Source organism: Arvicanthis niloticus, chromosome 11 (genome assembly GCF_011762505.2).
Source record: "Arvicanthis niloticus isolate mArvNil1 chromosome 11, mArvNil1.pat.X, whole genome shotgun sequence".
NCBI lineage: Eukaryota > Metazoa > Chordata > Mammalia > Rodentia > Muridae > Arvicanthis > Arvicanthis niloticus.
Window position 1 is genome coordinate 46,075,614 of NC_047668.1, and position 21,613 is coordinate 46,097,226.

The 21,613-nt window shown below is 39.8% G+C and overlaps 1 protein-coding gene across 1 annotated transcript in view; it reads left to right on the forward strand.

Annotated features, from left to right (window-relative positions):
- Positions 1-5,836: 5,836 nt before the first annotated feature.
- The window catches only part of Ddx1 (DEAD-box helicase 1), a 34,577-nt gene continuing 18,800 nt past the window's right edge, over positions 5,837-21,613 (forward strand). Inside the window, exons 1-13 of the mRNA XM_034514171.2 lie at positions 5,837-5,971; positions 8,911-8,962; positions 9,233-9,296; positions 9,968-9,997; positions 10,540-10,636; positions 12,128-12,175; positions 13,513-13,596; positions 13,812-13,895; positions 14,904-14,980; positions 15,583-15,655; positions 16,977-17,053; positions 17,163-17,277; positions 18,427-18,565. Coding sequence (XP_034370062.1) covers positions 5,956-5,971; positions 8,911-8,962; positions 9,233-9,296; positions 9,968-9,997; positions 10,540-10,636; positions 12,128-12,175; positions 13,513-13,596; positions 13,812-13,895; positions 14,904-14,980; positions 15,583-15,655; positions 16,977-17,053; positions 17,163-17,277; positions 18,427-18,565 — 956 coding nt within the window. The 5' untranslated portion in view covers positions 5,837-5,955. The remainder of the gene's footprint in view (positions 5,972-8,910; positions 8,963-9,232; positions 9,297-9,967; positions 9,998-10,539; positions 10,637-12,127; positions 12,176-13,512; positions 13,597-13,811; positions 13,896-14,903; positions 14,981-15,582; positions 15,656-16,976; positions 17,054-17,162; positions 17,278-18,426; positions 18,566-21,613) is intronic.

Genomic DNA, 21,613 nt, shown 5'->3' on the forward strand with positions numbered 1-21,613 from the left:
GGCTGAGGGAAGGTCAAGATTCAACATGAAGACCAAAGACTCCTCCCTTGGTTCATTTTTATCAACACATGTATCTGAGGGCGGTCTTCGTGGGCAGTGTTTAAGAAGGAGAAGATTGCTCTTTTCTTGTGAGATGACGGATGGATGTGTTTGTATCAGGTACTGTGAGTAGGGACTGGGGAAGTGTGTATGGGAAACTTTTTCTGCTGGACTTGTTTTAGATTAAAACAGCGTCTTTTTTGCTGTTTTTTTTCTTGGATAAATCTTCAGGATCTTGGCAGCTTGTTTTCATGATCCAAGAAAGAGTTGAGAATAGAAACCAGGGAGAGAGCTAATAAATTATAAAAGGAAAACCAAACACTGTCTTAGCTCATGTTTCCCAGGCTGGGTTCAGAGTCACAGCTCCCACAAGATGTGGCACACTTCCTTTTTGCTTGTTTGTGTGTTTGTTTTTGGTTTTGGTCTTGGTCTTGGTTTTGATTTTAGTATTTTTTTTTTTTTTTTTTTTTGTTTTTTTTTTTTTTTTGTTTGTTTTTTTTGTTTAGTTTTTTTTTTTGTTTTTTGTTTTTTTTTTTTATTTTAGTATTAAAGGGACCAAATATTTAAGGATCATTTCACAACTCAAGCCACATGTCGGCTTCTCCTTGGATTCACAATAGATTGCTCTTGCATCTGCACTGAATCATAAATATTCATGTAGAGACCAGAGGTGAATGTCAGTTGTCTTCCTCTATTTCTCCCCAAATGATGACGATGATGACAACGACGATGGTGATGATATAAAGTCTTCACTGAACCTAGAGACTGTTGACTCGGCTAGACTGGCTGGCCAGTGGCTTCCCAGGATCCATCTGTCTCCCCCTCTAGTGCTGAGGTTCCAGGCGCACAGCACCATGTCTGGCATACTTGTGGGTGCAGAAGATCCAAACTCAGGCCGTCATGCTTCCATAGCAAACATTTTACATAGTGAGCCATCTTCCCAACCCTTGCTTGAATTTTTTCCCCTAGATTCATTATACAGCTTTTTAAAATAACAAGTTTTCTTAGTGGGCTGGGTAGCTGACAAAAGAAAATTTTAAATGGTTTAACTAAGGAAAATAAATTTTTAATTAGTTTAACTGATGGAAATATTTCCAAGCCACAAGATATCTGGCCTGGCCTTTTGTGATGGCTTAGCCTGAAAGGTGTTTGCTGCCAAGTCTGACAACCCCAAGTTCAATTCCTTGGAAAGAACCAGTTCTGCAAGTTCTTCTCTGATCTACACACACAGATGATGGCATACTCTCCAACAATACATATATAAATCAATGTTTTAAAAATTAATACACAAAATTAAAAAGAAGTGTCAAGGTAGACACCTAGACTGGTAGCTTAACTCAATCATCACCATGAAGATTCTCATCTCCTTTTATATTCTGTGTCACAGCCTTATTGGGAGTCCTTCTTTCCCCCTGTATCAAGTCAGCTTTTCAGGAGGGAAGAATAAAAATCCTGGTCAGACCTGCTTTTGTGTCCTTACATGAGAGAAGATGGATGGGTAAGCCCCCGGTGCTGTAGGAAACCTCTTTCCTTCAGCTTTAATCACAGTTATGAGGTAAGTGCCACTTCCTATGAGACTATGGAGCCACTTTCATTCAAACCATCACAGTCTTGTTTCTGGCCCATAAGTGCAGTTTCCTCTGGGCAATGCCTTCCTGCTCTTCCTCAGTCCTGCTTACGGTGCATGGACACAGGAACACTGATAAGACACGGGGTGTTCCTGTCTTTGGAAACGAGACCAATTAAACAGGCATCTAAAGAAACTGCAATGCCACCTGGGATCTCATGGAGAAAGGAGAGAACTGCTGAGGCTCTGGGGCCTGCGGAGGAAGATCTTGTATCCCAGAAACAGATTTTAACCAGTCCTGATGACTTGTCAGACTATCTTGCTGGAGAGACTGGAGCTGAGACAATGGTGAGAGGCAGGACTACACTTTGACAAGAATTTCTTAGTTTTATTTAGCCCTCTATTTGAATGTGGATCTCACGTGAGGACCCCAAAGATGGTTTGGAAGGGAATGCGGTCAGACTACTTTGTTGTTCTTCCCCATGTGTCCATGATGAACATCACCTTGCTTTCTCCTTTTCACTGTTACTTGTATGTTTGATTGCCCCATTGAGGACTAGTGACCAATACTAGTTAGGACTGCCAAACTCCTAACAACTTTGGTAATAAAGGCTGATTTTTTTTTTTCCTCAAAGAGCATATCTTGGCAAACCTTCTACTGCTGTCTTTCAAGGTGACTCTTCATTGGTGAGCTCTGCTGCCATGGTGTGGAAACAACCCAGGTCCTTGAAGGTGTATCTGGAGAATCATTCAGCCTCCATGGGCAATTCATTCAAACACATTCCCCTGAAGTTTGCTTCCCAGGACCTCAATTGGCCTCTGTTGGGAAAATTCATGGTTTTCCACAATTATTGGGAATGCGGTTTGTTCTCCCAGCAGCCCTCTCTTTCCTTTTGTCCTACTACAAGACTCAAATTCCTGAGATTAATGTTTCTCTGAATGGACCCCTGGATATTGCTTTTTCCTTTGAGAGAGAAAACACAACAGAACACTAACAACTCCTCTTTAGAAAAATATTTTCACTTGCCTATGATATTACTTTTCTGTTAAGACAACTTAAGGAAGAGAGAGTTTTATTTGGCTTGTAGTTCCTTATGGCTAAGAGTCCATGATAGAGGGTTGGAGGCATGGCAGCAAGAACAGGCAATGGAAATCTCCCATCTTGAACTGCAAGCACAAAGCAGAGAGAGAATGGCAAATGATACAACACTTTTAATCGCAAAAGCCTGTGCTCCTGAAGGTCTAGCACCCGAATACCACCCAGGCAGTGCCACCAACTGGGGATCACATGTCCAAACACCTTCACCAGTGGGCACATTTCTCATCCATATCACCACACCTCTTAATACTTTTGTGGATTTAGGGTGAGTGCTAGCTAGTGCAAATACCAAGGTTCAGATTCTGCTTTGGCAAGTGGCATAATATGTGATCTGGTACTTCTCTTTGGACCATGGACATATTTGGTGTATGCTCACAACTGCTGTATTACATAACTTTAAAAAGTATAATTTTCATAAAAATATAAATAAAACAAAAATATAATGTGAATAGTAGCCTCTGGGAGAGTTGTGGGGTCCAGTTAAATTCAACAAAAATCAAACACCAGGTAAATGCAGATGACAAAAAAATTGTTATAACTTATTGATCAGGTCTGCAGAACAGACTCAGGAGCTGAACTATGACCCTGAAAAACCCCTGCACAGCATATTTAAAAGATGAAACCATGATGCAAAAAAGGTCAGGGTGGGATATAGCATTGTCCAATTATATTTTGACATAAGGGGTTGAACAAGGGAGTGTTTGTCAATCAGAAGTAGGTTCCTGGGCCTGGGAACATGAACTTAGTTTGATCCTGCCAGCAAGATGGAGAAGTTGTCCTGGAGATGTCCGATTCACACAACTGTTTCCTTCCACGTTATCTCTGAGGTATCCGGAGTTAGATAACTGTTTCCTTGTAATAGAAGCTGTTCAGCTATCGGGAAAACCTCAGCTCACCTTGGGCCTAGGACCTTGAACTTAATTGCTCTCTATGATTAAATGGAGTCTAAAAGTGACATGGCAGTACTTAGAAAAGTTTCTTTTGCTTGTTCCCAACAGTGGGAAGCTGCACGCCTAAATGGATTATCCTTTTCCTTTGGAGCTTCAGGTGAACACTGTTACATGTAATAATGATGACTAGAACAATATATCCATTATTATTATGTGGAATCGAGCAGTAAGTATACTTCTAAGAGCTTTGTAACAGGTCCCAACGATCCTGGGACAAATGGCTAACTGTGGTGCCTGCTAGCATATCAAAGCTCACAATTGCCTCAAGGCTCACTCAGCACCTGTGTCTCCTCTCTGCTCTTCTCAACCTGCCCCCAACACACCTCCTACCCTAAACATCTCCAGCCTAGGGGCTTCCTTTCCTTTCCCCCAGCTTCAAATTTCTATAAACCCCTGTCACTTTAGCTCTGTGCTCTCCTGGTTCTTCTTCCTCTCTTGATTCGCTTGGTTTTCTCAGTCTCTTTTGCTTTCTTGGTACTGTTGGTTCTCTAGATTCCTTCTTGCCTTTCTCTCTTCTCTTCCTCTCTCACTGTCCCTCCCTCTCTCCTCTCATGGCCCAGTCTATTCTGCTTGCCATGTTCATTCCACTATTTTCTCTTCCTACTGTGGACATTTTTAGATGCTTCTGGTTGCATTCTCTCTAATATCTACAATAAAAACCTTCTTCTTAACCATACCTTTGAGCAAGCATGCTCTAATTTCATTCACTTTATGTATTTTACTTAATCCTCACCACGAGCTTATTACATTACTATCCATCATGATATATCAATTCATGTTAGTATTTGTCATCTATTTTTATAGATGAATGAACTGGAGCACAGAGTTCTACAATTTTAGGTTCCCACAGCTAGCCTGTGGCAGTGCTAGAATTCAAACCCAGGATATCTGACTCTCAAATTTGTGCTTCTATGTTGGGGCCCAAGCTCGAGTCCCTGTTCAGGCGCCAAAATAATGTTGGGGACCGCACTAGCCCCAAGTTGGGGCGGCCAAAATAAATGTTGCAGCCCAGGCAAAATGTTGAGGCCCGGGCCGACCCACGTTTGGGCGGCCACTGTATCCCGGCCGAAGCTGCTGCTCTGGTCTGCAGGTCGGGTTTCAGCAGGAGCGAGGGTGACGGCAGATTCTACCTAATGTCTGAGATTCGTCTCTGATGATCCCTCTATAGTCTCTGATCTCAGTCTATATTCTCTGATCTCTGGTTCTGCCTTCTATAGTCTGACTTCTAAGCCACGCCTCTAAGTTACACCTTTAATCATGCCCTTAGGTCTTGTCTCTAACTCTGATCTCTATACTTCTAAGTATACTATTAAGTCACACACCTTTAATCTCACACACCTTTAATCTCAAGGTATCTAAACCAAGATTATCGGAGTGTTCTCAGCTGTTGTAGGCTATTGTAATTCAAGTCTCATGTCAGGGTATATGGCTCAAGATGGCTGCAAAGCTGATAGCCGCTTTCTGCTAAAAGTCGGCCCCCAACACTTCTAGCCCAACGTTGCCTAAAGATTTTTCTATTTCTCCTCAGTTTCTGGGACAGGCTACAGAGTGCACAGAATGGTCTCCAGAGTTAGGTAGATCCCAGACTGCCATTAAGTAGTACTGCCATTAAGTGACGTTACATAATCTATTAACATACCCGAATCTTAGATGTATATCTGACAACTCTAACATACCCATTACACAATATGGAGATGAGCCATGATTCCTTTACTGGCACAGGTGTCTAAAAAGAGGGGGTACTTAAAATAGCTTGGACATCACGCCTGAAATTTCAATGCTACATTAAACATGTTGAGGGAAAGAAAATATATACCACTAATTTTTCCAATAAAAATATTTAACAGGTTCTATGAGTTACAGGCATTCGCTAGTCTTGGTTGGCTGGGCAATGAATTCAGTGTATTCTTAAGTCATTACCAAACTGCTCTGTTCATCCTTGTGAGACTGAAGTCAGAGGACACAATTTTACTATTGGGACAGCCTGGTCCATTGTTTGAGAATTGAAGCTTCCTCATCGGGGAAAAATGATCTCAGTAGCACAGACTTCCTCTGGGTACATCACAACTCTGAAGATGGCTAATAATGACCAGGCCTGGCTATTAGGGAAAGCAAAGTCCACTGACACTGAGTGAACAACCTAGAGGGGTCTTTTCGTCCTCGGAACCTTTCTCCTGGGTCTGTCTTCCCTCCCGGAATCGGAACACCAAAGGGCACGGGCCGGAAGCGCGCGCCGCCGTGGCCCCGGCGTGTCTGGAAGGAGGGATCGACCCGGCCCGGCAGCAGAGGAGTGCGGGAAGATGGCGGCCTTCTCCGGTGCGTTGTGGGAAGCTGAAGGGTTACGAGCGACTCGCCTCGATCCACGGAGAGCGGGTGGAGTGTGCTGTTGTGGCAGTGGGGTCGGTGGGGTGGAGGGAGACTGGAAAGCTGTCGCCCTCTGGGGACCTGCGCTGTGGGGCAGGGACGGCCGATTCAGGCCGGTCTTTTTCCCGCGGGCGCTGCCTGGGAATTTTCGCTAAGCAGCTTTTCCCACCTTTCTGCCTTCGGCTTTCCCGCCGTACACACTCACCTGCCAAGTCCTGTGGCGTCTGCGCTCGCTTTGTCCGGTCTACTGCCTCTTTGACGTGGCAGTGACTATTTGAGAACCCTTCTCTGTCTCTGGTCCTGGCCAGGATGAGCAGCCGCTGCGCGTGGGGGAAGGGGACATTTGGGGCAAAGATGATATAGTCCTGTTTGGATTTGTCCCCTCCAGGCCTTCCCATAAATAAATAAATAAATAAATAAAGCCACCTATAGTAAAAATTATCGTCCTTCATTAAGTTGTATACTTAGAGAGTTAACACTGAATATCAAAGCTAAAGAAAAATATTTTTTTTCCTCACGGACTAACTATAATTCTGAGAATTAGTTACTTGCTTTGTGATACCAAGCAGGATTTGGGATGGGGTACTGAACCCACCAGATAATATTTCTTGTTCTCTCAGTTAACCTCTTTACGCACCCACAATTTGGAAAATTCCAACCAGCCTTGAATATACTAAAGATCATTACCCCCCTCAATATATATGCACATAGGTATGTATGTGTATATGTACATACATATATACATATACATGTGCACACATTCATAAATGAACAGATCAAATTAGACATAATATTTTTTCATGTTATTAACCTATTTAAAGGACAATATTATACTATTGTTGGCTGTTTCCTTTTCTCCTGTAAGAATACCAGGAATTCCAAATCTCAGCCTACAGGGGAAAACATTTCTGTTAAAGTCACTTCTAAGAGGAATTCTCTCACTTAACACAATTTTAGATCCGAGATCTGTCAGGAGGTTGTAGGTCATTGTTTTATAGGCACAAATTTTGGGGAGAAATGCACAAATTTAAGGACAAGACAGTATTCTGATGTGAACAACAGTAAAAGAATTTGAGCATGTATCTGTTTCCCCTTCAAAAGTTTAACTGTTAAACTGTGAAAGACAAGTTTTCTGTAGAAAATATACCTAGCACATGACCGGGAACCTGTAGGATATAGCCTAAAATTTGCCAGGCAATCCATAGTTGCTGTTTGTAACAGTCTTATAAGCAGCTCACAATATTCTGTGTGCAGCATATTTAAGACCATCACTTCTTTTCTTTTCTTTTCTTTTCTTTTTTTACATTTTTATTTATGTTTTCATGTCAGGGGAATGGGTCTTTCCAAGCAGAGGTCAGGTCACCTTGCTGGAGTTGGTCCTCTCCCACCTTGTGGGGCCAGGGACTTGGTGGGTCTTCAGGCTTGGTGGCAAGTGCCACTGAACCTGGCCCATTGCTCCCCTTTTTTCCAGTAGTTTTCATTCTAGCAGACAACATAACTAGACTCTTAACAGGCATAGTTGTTAGGCAAGTAAATCTTATTGTTCATCTTTATGGCTTAATTAGTTTATCTGTGGAAGGGAAGGTTTAGTATCTATAACTGATTTCACTTGAATGATAAAATGACAAAACACTCAGGAACTGCCTACACTATCCATTTATGACTGACCTTTATGGAAAATTATTTAAGTAAACAGTGTGGCTATGCCTTTAATCCCAGGACTCAAGAAGCAGAGGCAGGCCAGCCTGGTCTACAGATTAAATTCCAGGACAGCAGGGAAAATCCTGTCTCAAACCAAGAGGGGGGTGGGGGGGGGGAGAACGAGAGCCCTAGCACAAGGAGTGGGGGGAAGAGGGAGAGAAAGAAAAGAAACCAAAAGGACATAGCAGATCTTCACCTGACAATTTCCATTGTTCAGGTTTTCTGTACTGGCATGAACACACACACCCTGCCTCCCCCCCCCCCCCACCCCCAGTTAACTAGAATTTGTTTTTAATGTTAAAATAAAAACTATTTCTCATCCTTAAAGAAACAAATTCTTCTTTTCACAGCCCTTGGGCTATGCAGTGAGAGATGGCTGAGAGGGTGTATGAGCTTAGCAAAAAAGAGCCCAATATCAAGGTTGAGATAGTAATCAATTCTGAAGCACATGGCCAAAAGTTACATAGTTACTTTATTTGGAAGTTTCTAATTTATTTAAACTGTTTTAGTTTTTTATTGAAACATAATATTTGGGTGTAGTTATAGAGTACAGTGTGAAGCTTTGGTCCTTAAATATGCTTCATAATAGTCAGCTAAGGGTAAATAGCATGTTTGTTACCTTAAAGTTGTCATATCTCTCTAGTAAGGAAATTGAAAAACAAATAGTCTGAGACATACAGTACTTTATTAGCAACATTTTGATTATGGCTGCCATTAACTGTGGGCTGTTTGTTTTCCTTAGATTCTAGAGGGTGTAGAGATAGATGGTCTTGGACTAGCCTTGACACAGAACTGCTATATTATTACCCAGAGAAACAGTGGGGATGCCGGTCTAGGAGCCCAGCTGTCAGATTTTTACTCTCTTCTTTAAGAGCTAAATGAGCAGTGGTGGCTACCATGTGCTCATGACACTGTAGCAGCAGTGTCACTGCATTACCTCCCCTTTCCCTATACCCCCACAGGTAGGTGTGGCAAGTCCCATTTTCTGTAAAGAAAACATATATTGTTTTGTCCCAAGGTCTTCTCTAAACAAAAGCTTGGAGTGAACTTAAATCTGTCTCCAAAACTCAACACTTCAGCAGTACAAAGTTACAGTATAAAAGCCAAACTTCAAAGCTTTTCACCAGTTCTATGGAAGCAGCTTTAAGAGAGTATGAGTTTGATTATTAAAATGACTTTTTTTTCCCCAGAAATGGGTGTTATGCCCGAGATTGCACAAGCTGTGGAGGAGATGGATTGGCTGTAAGTATAAAGAACTCAAGTGCAATTGTGACAAATATCTTTCCTATGTGAACAGTAATTTTTATCAAATATATTTCTAGCTTACGATATGAAATTCAATTCATGGTGATTTTTTAGATTAGAGAATGTTTCCATTGAACTTTTATTTCTAGCTGGAAAAAAATGGTTGGCCACATACAGTTTGTTTTAGGTTGCTTTAGCATGACTTAAGTAGACTAGATGGTTTTCTATTTTTGACTAACTACAATTCTTCACATGTGATTCTTTTAGTCTACCAACTGATATCCAGGCAGAATCTATCCCATTGATCCTAGGAGGAGGTGATGTACTTATGGTATGTGTGCATTTAATAAGGTGGTTGGGGGGAAACACGTCTGGAGCTGTGTGAGACACGTAAGAATGGAAATGTCTTAACAGATTCATTTTACTCATTCATTAGCTTTGCTAACACGTGTGCTATGGTCAGTGTGTTCCATAGAAGCTGTGGGAATAGGCTTGGAATGACTTTTTGGTTTTTACTGCAGGAAAATGGTGGGTGGTAGCATAAAGTTTGTAGACTTGGAATGGTGGAATAACTTGTGGTACAGTGAGAAATATACATTGAATCCCGTTGAATTCTTTCTCAAATTAGTTTGTGCATTTGTTGGCAGTGGTGGGTATGGAAGGTTAAGAAATAGGTATCAGTTAGAATTATGGTTTTGTGACTACCAATTATATAGCAAATTGTAGTATAGATCTGTAGAATTAGATACTCTTAAGATTAAAACGATGAGGGCTTCAATTGGGTAGTAGTAATGGGAAAGAAAAGAGGAAGACACATGGTTCCTGAATTGGGAGAGCTGATGAGATAGATAAGAATCAAAGTTGACTGGGGCAGTGTGAGTTATCTTGGCACTTGAAATAGAGTTAGCTAGTCAAGTGTTACAAGATCTCTACATGGCATTATACTGACTTTGATCTTGTTAATTCACAATTTGAACTATAGTTAATTTCCCTCCTATTCAGGCTGCAGAAACAGGAAGTGGAAAAACTGGTGTAAGTAATACATTTAAATTTCATTAAAATCTAAATTGTAAAGTATATTTGAACAGTAGTTTTTATTTTGAAATAATTAAAACAATCTCCTCTAATATGTAAGAAATGGAGGTTTACCATTGTCTTAGTTAGGGTTATCATTGTAATATATGAAATATCATGACCAAAAATAACTTGGGGAGGAAAAGGAAAGACTTACATATCCTAACTCACTGACCACTGAGGGAAGCCAATGCAAAAACACAAACAAGTGGAATCCTGGAGGCAGGAGCTGATGCAGAGGCCACAGAGGAGTATTTTTGCAGGCTTCCTCCCTGTTGGCTTTCACAGACTGTTTTTTTTTTTTTTTTTTTCATTTTGAAGGTCCTCATTGTTTACATTCCATGCCTACAGCTGCCATCTGTCTGTCGACTCTGGATTATCTGATTATTATTTAGGTTTAGTAAATGAACTGGATAATTTATAATGTGCATGCATGGCCTTAGCCTTGTACTAACTACTATCAGTCTCTGATGACTAACACAGGAATGTTCCTTTGACAGGCATTTAGTATTCCAGTTATCCAGATAGTGTATGAAACTCTGAAAGACCAACAAGAAGGAAAGAAAGGGAAAACAACTATTAAAACCGGTGCTTCGGGTAATATTTATATTGATACTTTCTTTTTATAAATTAGTCATTGTCTTGGTTTGCAAGTTCGAGTTTGGGGATATGCATTTTATTGCCCATTTACTCAGCACAACATTGCAACATTGTGTTCTAAAACAGGGAAAACAAGTGACATTAGAATTATTGAACTGTCCACCCTAAAATACAAATAATGCTATTGAGAAAAAAAATGATAGAGTATACCTTTAGGTGTTTTTGTGCCTTTCTTCACCATTCATAACTGTAAGGATGAATTGGTACATTGTGCAAAAGTGGTATTTGTCTTCCTTACATGGAGGTCTGTCTGTTTATTGGGTTTTGATCCTAATAATTCATAATAACCATTATTATGAATTATCTCACGTTTATTCTTTATCTTTAAGTTTTTTTCTAACTTAGTTTCTAAATTTTATTCATCATCTTTGTTTCTGCTACACTTTTATCAAAATGTATTATATATTTTGAAATAACAAGTTTTCCGTTACAAAGCAGAATTGAAATAAAATAGCAGGTTTCAGTTGTGTGAACTTGCTGTATCAACTTTTTTTTTCTATATGAAAGTAAGCATGACACGGGATAGACTAGCTTAGAAAATGGGTTGTGTGATGGAAATGAATGTAATTATTAATACTGTTGGCCTAGTTTAAAATAGCGTTGGAACTTTTGATAGCTGTATGCCATCATTTATGAGAAAGGATACTGGAAAAGAATGCTTCTGAGATAGCTAAGGAGAAGTAGGATGGCTCTAAAAATCATATCTGATGAGAAAACAGACATCTAGACTGATAAACAGGAAGAATAGGGTCAGCTGATGACCAAAGAAATGTGGGGAGCAGGACACAGCTTACACATAGCCTGCAGGTCTCTTAACCCAAGGCTTCGCTGATGTTTAGAAGGGAGAATCCTACGGAACATGTTCTTCATTCTTCATAATATTTAAACTTGGTAGATAGCTCTTCATCAGGTATGATCTAGAAAGGATTTCTGGCTTGGGCAGGAAGATGGGCTAAAATGCCTGTAGTTACTGTAAGGTTTTTATTTTTCATGGACTATTAAGGCATTTTAGAAAAGGAAAAGTGCCAATCATAAAAAAATAGGAAGAGAAATAAAAATATGACTTGAGAATTTCATCTGGAGGGCTGGGTGATGAGGTCATTTATTTCCCTATGTTAAAAGTCAAGTTGCTTAGTTCCCTAAACTTTATCAGTGACAAAGATCAGTGTCCTATATACAAAGTGCTCTGAAGCAGGGAGGGAGTTAGGTCTTACTCCCAAGTGGGCCAGTACCTACCATTGACACCTTTCGATTTTCAGGTTTACTTTTGCCTTTAATAAAAACAACTTTATATATGAGTATATTATAAATAATTTGCAAAATCTTGTCAAATCAAAGGAATTAAGATATAAAATACAATCTTCTGTTTCTATAGAGCTGTACATTGCATATGGCTACATCTCACTTTTTTTATATTAATTTGTTTAGTGCTCAACAAGTGGCAAATGAACCCATATGATAGAGGGTCTGCTTTTGGTAAGTGCATAATAATTGGATCTATTCATTGATAACGCAGAAACTTAAAAAAATGCATACAAATACCAAGGAAAATATGAAAAAATGTTGTATATGATTTAATTAACAGAGATTTGAATATAGTTACTGAAGATAAACAGTGTAGTGCTTAACTCAAAATAGACAGTAGAAATAATTCCTAGTGTATATGACAAGCTAATGTGCACATACAAACTATTTCAGTAGAGAAAAGGAAGATTTATTCAGTAAAAGACTCTGGCACCATTGGTGATCCATCTGGAGCAACAAAAAATTGGCTTCTATATATAATAACTAGAAATAAATTTAACATGTACTTGAGATTTAAGTTGTCTACATGTGTTTGTGCGTATATAATATGTAAAAATTTAAGTGTAGATGTATATGTATAATTTAGCATGCATAATTTAATGGAAGAAAAACTAACCCAAATAGAAGACATAGAAATTAGAAAAGAAAAGATAGAATGTTCATTTTTGTTACTGTTTTATTATTTTAATTAACACATTAATTGTGTAAGCTAGTAGGATTCACTGTGGGAGTTCCATGTGTGCAGACATTGTGTTCTAATTACATGCATCCATCTACTTTCTTCTCTTGATCCCCTTCTTAAAGTCTTGTTTCTCCTGCCTCAGTATTTCCCAAGTGTTGGCAGCTCCCTAGAGAACCTTTTACAAAGTTTTATGTTATTCGTTATCACGTGAGTGAGAACTTACATTTTTGAAAAATGAGCTAGGATGTTTGGTGAAGAGGTATTTTATGAGTTTCTTTTTGACCAGGTACTGAATATGACTTTGAAACATGAATGGGGCAGAATATACAATTTCTTTCCAGTATAGACAAAAGCTCAATCTTTCTTTACGTAAGCATCTGTCTGACTGGTGTGTAATGTAAAACCTCATCACTTAGAGCCCCAATACTAGCCGGCAGCACACACTGGTTATTTGTTTGCTTCTCCTGAAATAGTCCAGCAAAGTGTGATGATTAGGCCCCTTAGTTCCCTTGTTTCACAGCACTGGAGCATGGCCTTCTAGACCAGTATATGTGGGCCATGAGGCTGTTATTCATGCAAAATCCTCTAGGGTCTGTGCTCGTCTTTCCTGGATTTGTTGGTGTGAATTCTTGCCCTAATGGTGACAGCATAGACCCTGGTTGCCAGCATAGCCAAGGAGATGTAGGGATAAAGAGGAAGAACTGCTGCCCTGGAGCAGTCTAACAATAACGACATTATTAGTGAGACTGAATGGCTTTCATTTCATGAAGGATGGTTTGTAAACCTGTACTGATGTCCGTTTCTGTATGCTTGTTCTCCATTGCAGCAATCGGGTCAGATGGTCTGTGTTGTCAGAGCAGAGAAGTGAAGGAGTGGCATGGATGCAGAGCGACCAGAGGACTGCTGAAAGGTACTTGGCCAGTGCTCATGGCTGTCTACATGTTAAAACTGTCACTATGGATTCCCCACAGGAGCTTTAAAGCAAAGACCTGAACAGTCTTAATGACACAGAAAGATCCACAGGTCTTCTGTCACATACAAATGTAACTTAGAAACAGTGGGAAGTTGGAACATGAGTCATGAGTATGCAATTTGTGTAAATTTCATGGAACTTTACCTTTACAGGGAAACACTACTATGAGGTGTCCTGTCATGACCAAGGTCTATGCAGAGTTGGGTGGTCTACCATGCAGGCTTCCTTAGACCTAGGTAAGTGTTTCTAAAATAACTGAACTGCTTTATATTTATAGGGTGTTAGCATATTATTTGGGAGACAAACTAGTAGACTTTACTGTAATTTAATTTTATGGACACAAAAAGCATTTATCTGTACCTTACCTGGTTCCAGAAAAGACTTGAAATGAGTTACTGCTTGCCCCCGTTAGCACCTTCATCCCATGATCTGACAATGTAAAATCAAGATGCTTGGGTTTTATTGCTACGAAGAGACACCATGACCCCAAGACAAGGTGTCTCTGTATACTGTCCTAGAACTTGCTCTGTATATCAGGCTGGCCTCGAACTCACTGAGACCTGCTTGCTTCTGCTTCCAGAGTTCTGGGATTAAAGTGGTGGACCATCACCTCCTAGCTGACTATTGCAATCCATATAATGAAAACATTTAATTGGGACGGGCTTGCAGTATCATATTTCATCCATTATCCTCATAGAGGGAAACATAGGAGCATGTAGGCAAGCATAGTGCTGGAGAAGGAGCTGAAAGTTGCATATCTTGATCTGCAGGCAGCAGAAGGAGCCTGTGTCCTTCTTTGGTGTAGCTTAAGCATAGGAGACCTTAAAGCCCTCACCCACAGTGACATACTTTCTCCAAGGCCACACCTACTTTAACTAGACCATACCTTCTAATAGTGCCACTCTATATGGACCAAGCATTCAGACACATGAGTCTATGGGGGCCATTCCTATTCAAACTACCACATAGGGACTATAAGATTATGGATGAAGATCAGGCTAAAATTAGCATGCTTGAAACATACACTAATGCATAGATGCTTCAAATTATTGAGTTTGTTAGTGACCAAAGTCAAGAGTGAGGCAGTGTCACTTGTGTCCATGCTATTGCGTATGTGGCATAGGTTGACAATGCCCAGAAACTGCAGACCTCGGAACCATAGGGAGCCTTATTTCATGCAGTCTCCCACACTGCAATTCTTTTCATTAAGCTCAAACCTTTGGTAAATTACTTTTAAAATCTAGGTACTGACAAGTTTGGATTTGGCTTCGGTGGAACAGGAAAGAAATCTCATAATAAACAATTTGATAATTATGGAGAGGTAAGCTATGATGCTGTTTGTTTAATGTGGAAGTGCTTCTTAAAGACAAGTATTTTCCAAAGATAGTTCTGATTTGGACTTAAAAAAAAAAAACATAAATAGTAGTACATTTTTATTAGCCCCTCCAAAGTACATTAGATTTTCTTTCTTCAGTCTCATTTTGGATCTTACATCTGTGTTATTCTTTTTTTTTTTTTTTTTTTTTTAGTTTTAATTATGAAGACATTAAATATAGTTACTCAGAGCCTAAATCCATAGCAGTAATCCTTAGTATCATGTTGATTCTGAGAAGCCTTTCAGATATATCTATTATTAGACATGATGTATGCTCTCATAAATTTTTGATGGTGTATTTCTTAAGGCAAGATCTTACTCTGTAAACTAGGTGCCTGGTGATCCTTCTGCCTCAGCCTCCCCAGTGCTGGGGATTACAGGAGTTAGCCACTGTGCCCATCTGTGATAGTCATTTTTGATACCTGTGTACCTTTAGAGAAGTTCTTTTGAAATACCAGTGTCAACTTTTGATTCTGCTGTCTGTGGCTTGTTAACTTCATTTCTACTCTCACTTTCTGTTAATGACATTTCACTTTCTGGGTTTTTAGGAATTCACTATGCATGATACCATTGGATGTTACTTAGATATTGATAAAGGGCATGTGAAGTTCTCTAAGAATGGTAAGCTCTCTGGATCTTATCAACAACAAAGAAATCTGTGACTTGTTTTTAAATTCTCAGTCCTCTTCCCCTATCCAGCTGCCTTTCATTTCAGTGGCTATTTGTTGTGGATTTTCTCTGTGCCGTGTACACTAGTAAGTGATGAAACCACAAGAGGAGATGAAGTAGGCAGAGGTTAGCTCTGGTGCTTTCATTCTGGTGAGGAGAGGCAGTCATACAGTATTTACAAATAAAACGTGGGAAGGAAAGGGAAAGCAAGGCACAGAGTGAACTGCTCTGGGATATTTGCTTTCCAAAGGGTGCTGAGAGAAGGCTCTGCTGAAGAGAAGACATTTAGAACAAAGTCATGGTGGGCTTGTGCTGAGAACTGAAGAGCATTTCAGGCAGAGGGAAGACCAAAGTAAAGGTTCGGGATGGAAGTGTCTGCACTGCCTTAGTAATAGTGAGGAGATACACATGTCATGGGCCCTGAGCTGGAGGGAGGGACTGAAGTGTTAGTTCAATGAGTTAGGCTGTAGTACCAGCTTTCTTTACTTTTTATTCTGGGTAAGGTGGAAATACTCTGGGGTTCTAAGCCAAGTAGTGACATGTCTCTTTCACAGCCTCGGGCCAGTTGTGTTGAAAACACTAGGAGATAGGAAGTGGGTTGAAATCACCTATGGAGTAAGGGTACATAAATAATAATAAAGATCCGAGGTCAGCTTTCCTATGGCTAAAATCCACCTAACTAGGGAGAGAAGAAAGAGAAGGAAATAACGGGGTGCATGGACTCTGGCTACCCAAGGGAAGACAGTGTGTCCCAGAGGAAGGAGAAGTCAGTTTGTACCAGTACTGCTGAAGGGATTGTCAAGAAAGCAGAAGTGGCGTATTACTACAGGATTTGGTATCTGATGGCTCTTTTGGTAGGACAAGGCGGTGGGTGAGCATGAGTCAGACCTGTAGACCACCAGATGCGGAGAAGGAAGGATGTCCTAAAAATGAAACGAGGATTGTACTTCATTAGTGAGAGGGAAAATGCAACTTAAGTGGATGGAGCTGTCGATCAAGGGAGGATGCTCTGTGTCTGTAATGTGGGAGTGTGAGCCATGAGGTCTCTAGAGGCAGAGGTTTTGCCGATAGGGAAGTAATGAGACATGTAGACAGGAGGAGGGAGCCGTTAGTGAAGTCAGACTGACTAGGTTGGCTCTAGGTAGCCCACTTCATCCATGGGTTCCTTAAGGAAGAGAGAGTGAGAAAATAAGGCAGGTTGGAGGATTTTGTTGTGTATGTGAAAAATCTTCATTTTAATTTCTCTGATTTTGTTTATTTATTTGTTTTAAAGGAAAGGATCTTGGTCTGGCATTTGAAATACCAGCACATATAAAAAACCAAGCCCTCTTCCCTGCCTGTGTTTTGAAGGTAATTAGAAGTTTTGCTGTAATCTAAACTGTTTGATTTTTCATTATTTTCATTTTACTGGGCAGTATGCCATTAGGTTAAATTTTTGTTTTCTTTTATTCGATGCTAGAATGCTGAATTGAAATTTAACTTTGGTGAAGAAGAATTTAAGTTTCCACCAAAAGATGGTTTTGTTGCTCTTACCAAGGCCCCAGATAGTTACATCGTCAAATCGCAGCACACAGGTATTTATTGCAGCAGAGAGGGTAGGGGTTTCTGGAATAGGGCCTGGAGAGAACCTAGTGCATAGGATTTCTCTTAGTGAGTCCCGTTTGCCTCCTGCTCTGGTTTAATCAATCTCATTGTTTAATAGATTAATGAACTTCAGTTTGAACACTTAATTGATGAACTGTTTTTGTGTCTATTAAGGCACTTAAACTATCTCAGTCTTGATGTCAGTGATATGCTTGGATCCTGTGCTTGTGAAATGCCGTAGCAGCATGCTAAGTGCTTTCCATGGAGTGTTTAGTCTTCACACAGCACCCTGAGGGAGAACTCTTCATATTTTACAGGGGCCTGAGGAATAAAGTGTACCTGGACTTTGCTACTTGTGGGGTCTTCTTTTTTCCACTCATTATACCCCCACCCTGGTTTCTCTCCCTCACACTAGATATGAGAAAAAGGAGGATACGGGGAAGGAGAGTTCCCTGGATTAAGTTCCTCGATGACTAACAGCCACCCACCCTGCCCTTGGGGCACTCGCATTTATATGTCCTCTAAAAAGTTCCCAAAATCCTAACTGCTACACAATCACAGAAATTATCTGCAGCTGGTAAAACCAAGCCTCTGCTAGAGCACAAAGCAGATCATGGCCACTGAGGACAGTCCGAAGCAGCCCCACATTCCTACACTTGGGATTAAAATGAAAGTACATTTTATAATATTTCTTTGCACATTTTATAATATAATATTTGGTTTTTTAAAGAAACCAAAATTCCAGAATTCTCACTACAATAAAGATTTGAAGTAACCTGGCCACGGTTGCAGAGCAAATACCAAGTAGAACTGAATTTAGATCCAATTCAAAGCTTGACTTGAAGGCTCATACCATTTTCTATATTATTGCCTGCTATTGTTTACCCAGTTGAAGAACTTTTTTTTTTTTTTTTTTTTTTTTTTTGGCTTGTCACAAAGGAAACGGATTGTTTTTACAACTGTATCAATCAATTATACTCATCCCAACTAGTCTTTAAAAAAATCCCAACTTATTTTGTTAGATTATCTTCTGTATTTTACAATTACTTAAAATTTGATAGTGGGACATTTCGCATTTGTGTTTTACAACATTTTCGGGTGTGTTTTCCATGACCTGCAATCTTTTCTGCTTTCCTAAGGTAATGCACAGGTGTCACAAACAAAATTTCTCCCTAATGCTCCAAAAGCTCTCATTGTGGAACCTTCCAGAGAGTTAGCTGAACAAACCTTGAACAACGTCAAGCAGTTTAAGAAGTATATCGATAATCCTAAATTACGGTAAGCCTTCTTTCTATGCTCAAATGTTTGTTGTCTTTAAGTTTAAAGGGTTCTGGAAGAATGTAATAGAAAGAAACAGAGAGTTGGTATACCACATAAAACGCTAACTTTGTAGTGGCAGTGTTTCCATTCTAGCTTCTTCTCTTTGGACAGAGGTTGATTTCATTCAGCGTTAAATTAATTTCTTCTCTTCACTGTCTGTAAAATGTGCAGCTCTGTGTAGGGTGTTGGTTACCCTAACCTGAGAGTTAACTATAAGACTTCCACAGGGTTGATTCTCTCCCTCTTGGGAGTTCCATGGTGGGAGACTATGAGTTCTGAGTAGACTTTCTCTGTTACTTTATTTCTTTTGTGAGATAGGATTTTACTGGCCTTAAATTCATCATCTTCCAGCCTCCTAAGTACTGAGATTACAGGTGTGAGCTACCACATTCAGCTAGGAATCACTTTTAATTTGTGGAGAGTCAGATTCTATATGGAGACTATTTTGTGGATTTGAAGCTTGATTTTTGTTACTTTGTTTTTAATTATTTTTTTTTTTTTGGAGCAATTTGGGCAATAAAGTTAACTGCTTGGAAATGTACATTTAGGTGGCGTTTAGTATATTTACAATATTACGTGACTGTTGCCACCTTCTTAAAACGAGAAACTTTGAGGTTCTGGTGTTAATAGTGATCTCACTTAGAAGTTAAGCAAACTGACTTAGTTACAAATTACAGTATGTAAAATAATCTTTAATTGTTTTGAATGGATTAATGTATGTTACTCATTGGCCAGATACTAAATACCCTGTGTTGTAAAGCCTAGGCTTGGAATCTAGACTGGGCTCCAGCAATGACAGTTACCCCCCCCTTTTACAGAATTCATTATGGAATTGTGGGATAGTGTGGAAGAGGGAGAAGTGACTTGAGCATGAGAAAAAGGAAGCTCCTAAGGAGTGGATGACAGAGTCCCTGCTTAGTATGAGAGTCTGAGATCTTCAGAGTAGTAGTTTTGGAAACAGACAAAATGCCTGTGTGATGGGATTCATTACTATCATTATCTATAAAACCTAGTGAACTGTAGACAAAGGCTGCAAGGGGAAATGGATGATTAAAAAAAAAACCAGTTTACTGTTGAAGTGTTGTGGTAAATCACTGACCCAAACACGTCCAGTCAAGGAAAACACAACTCAATATTTATGATTATAAACTGCAAGCCTTGGATTGGGCAGATTTACCATTGTACTACTCTATTCCCCAGCTATGAGATCCCTTAAAACCTGCGGTTTTCTAAGCCATGTTCTTCTCCTTCCACCAAGGAAGGAAGGCTCCAACGGCTCTGGCTCTCCGTCCTATGTAGCCTCTCTCACGTAGCCTCTCTCCCAGCAACTTCCTCTTCTGACTCCTCCCCTAAGCCTTTTTCTCCACCTCCCCTTCTACTGCCCAATCACTGGCTCTAGCCTTTATTTTACAAATTCAATTGGACAGAAGGTTCACAAGATTCACTCTTCCTCTGCAGCCCCTCCCAGGAGTGGAAATACCATGAAAACAAAAGGCTGGGGCTCTCCACAACACTTCCCCCTTTCTGTCCAATTAAAAGACTCTTTTCTCTCAGATATAAATTGAACACAAACTGTATTACCATGTTATAATTGTTAATGTACAAGATAGACCTAATACCCAGTCCATCATTTTTGTTAACTAAATAGAACCTCTGCCATCTCTCTCAACTAAAAGACTTAGTTCTGAACCTGGCTTATGTCCTGTCTTCAGAATGAATGTCAGCTGAAAAACATCCACTCAGATCTTTTCTCTCAAAGTAAATAGCCAGGATTGGCTGTGAGACTATAGGTTTTCAACCCTGTCAGAAATCCAGAATGACTGGGTTAACTGAAATTATGGGAAGCATTAAGCATAGCTTCTAAAACTTAGCCAATTTATAGAGACTGCTGAACACCTGGACAGTCTCTACAGAACGTTGGAGCATCAAATCTTCAGCCTTCTGGCCCAGAATCATCTGACAGACCTTAGTGATGCAGAATTACTAAGGGCTGATTACTCTGTCTTGGCAGATATAATCAGTCGACTATTCTGCAAGTGTGTCTTTTTTCTGCACAGTATTTCGTCTGTAGATGAAAAGAGGCAATTCTTGCCTAGTGGCTGTCTCACCACAACTGGAGTAACTCCAAAGATTCTCCATTTCTTCTTAGAATCCAAGACAGGGAAGCTGTCAGGAGCAGACAGGTCTCCAATAAAATGAATGTTTATACAGGAATGCTTGTAACATCAATTCTGTGGACTTCTGACGTTTTTGAAGACCAACTATCTATGTAAAGCAATCTGAACTGTTGTCTGTTAATTCCTTTCCACTATTTCTAATTAAAATCTAGAAAACATCCTAGTGGTAAGCTCTGAGCCATGCATTTGCTATAGGCCCCTGACTCACAAGCCAACCATCTCAAAACAGTTTAAAAAAAAATGTTTAAAAAGGACTGGGTCTAAGCCTTGTATTTCTAAATGAGTTATACGGGCACAATGCCTATATGAGAATAAAAATATTAATCCCACTTTTATATCAATAAGAAACTCACACCAGTGAAAACCCTAAATTTGTACAAAATAAATTCTATACCAATATAAGAGATTATAACTTCAACCTTGTAACAATCATAAAGATTTCTACCAATGTAAGTTATACCTATATAATGTTTCACTTAAGAGTAAATTCACTAACCTAACCCTATTTGTCTATTTCTATGATATTACTATGTCTCCCCCTTTCTTCCCTCCCTTTTACCTAAGAAGAAAGGATAGAGAAGAGGACAGGAAAGGTAGAAATCCCTGAGGTTAAGCTCTCTAGTTCCCTCCCTGTCCAAAGCTACATTTGTAAAGTATTCTTTAAATGACAACACATGTATTATTTCTAAAGTAACCAGAACCATCCACCCCAACATAAGGAACTGGGACAATGATCTCCTTTTGTCTGCTTCCAGTTGAATTGGGGCAAAGAATTCCCATCTGGGGGCCCAAAGGGAAATAGGAAAATTGGCTTAGTCAAAGGAGAGCT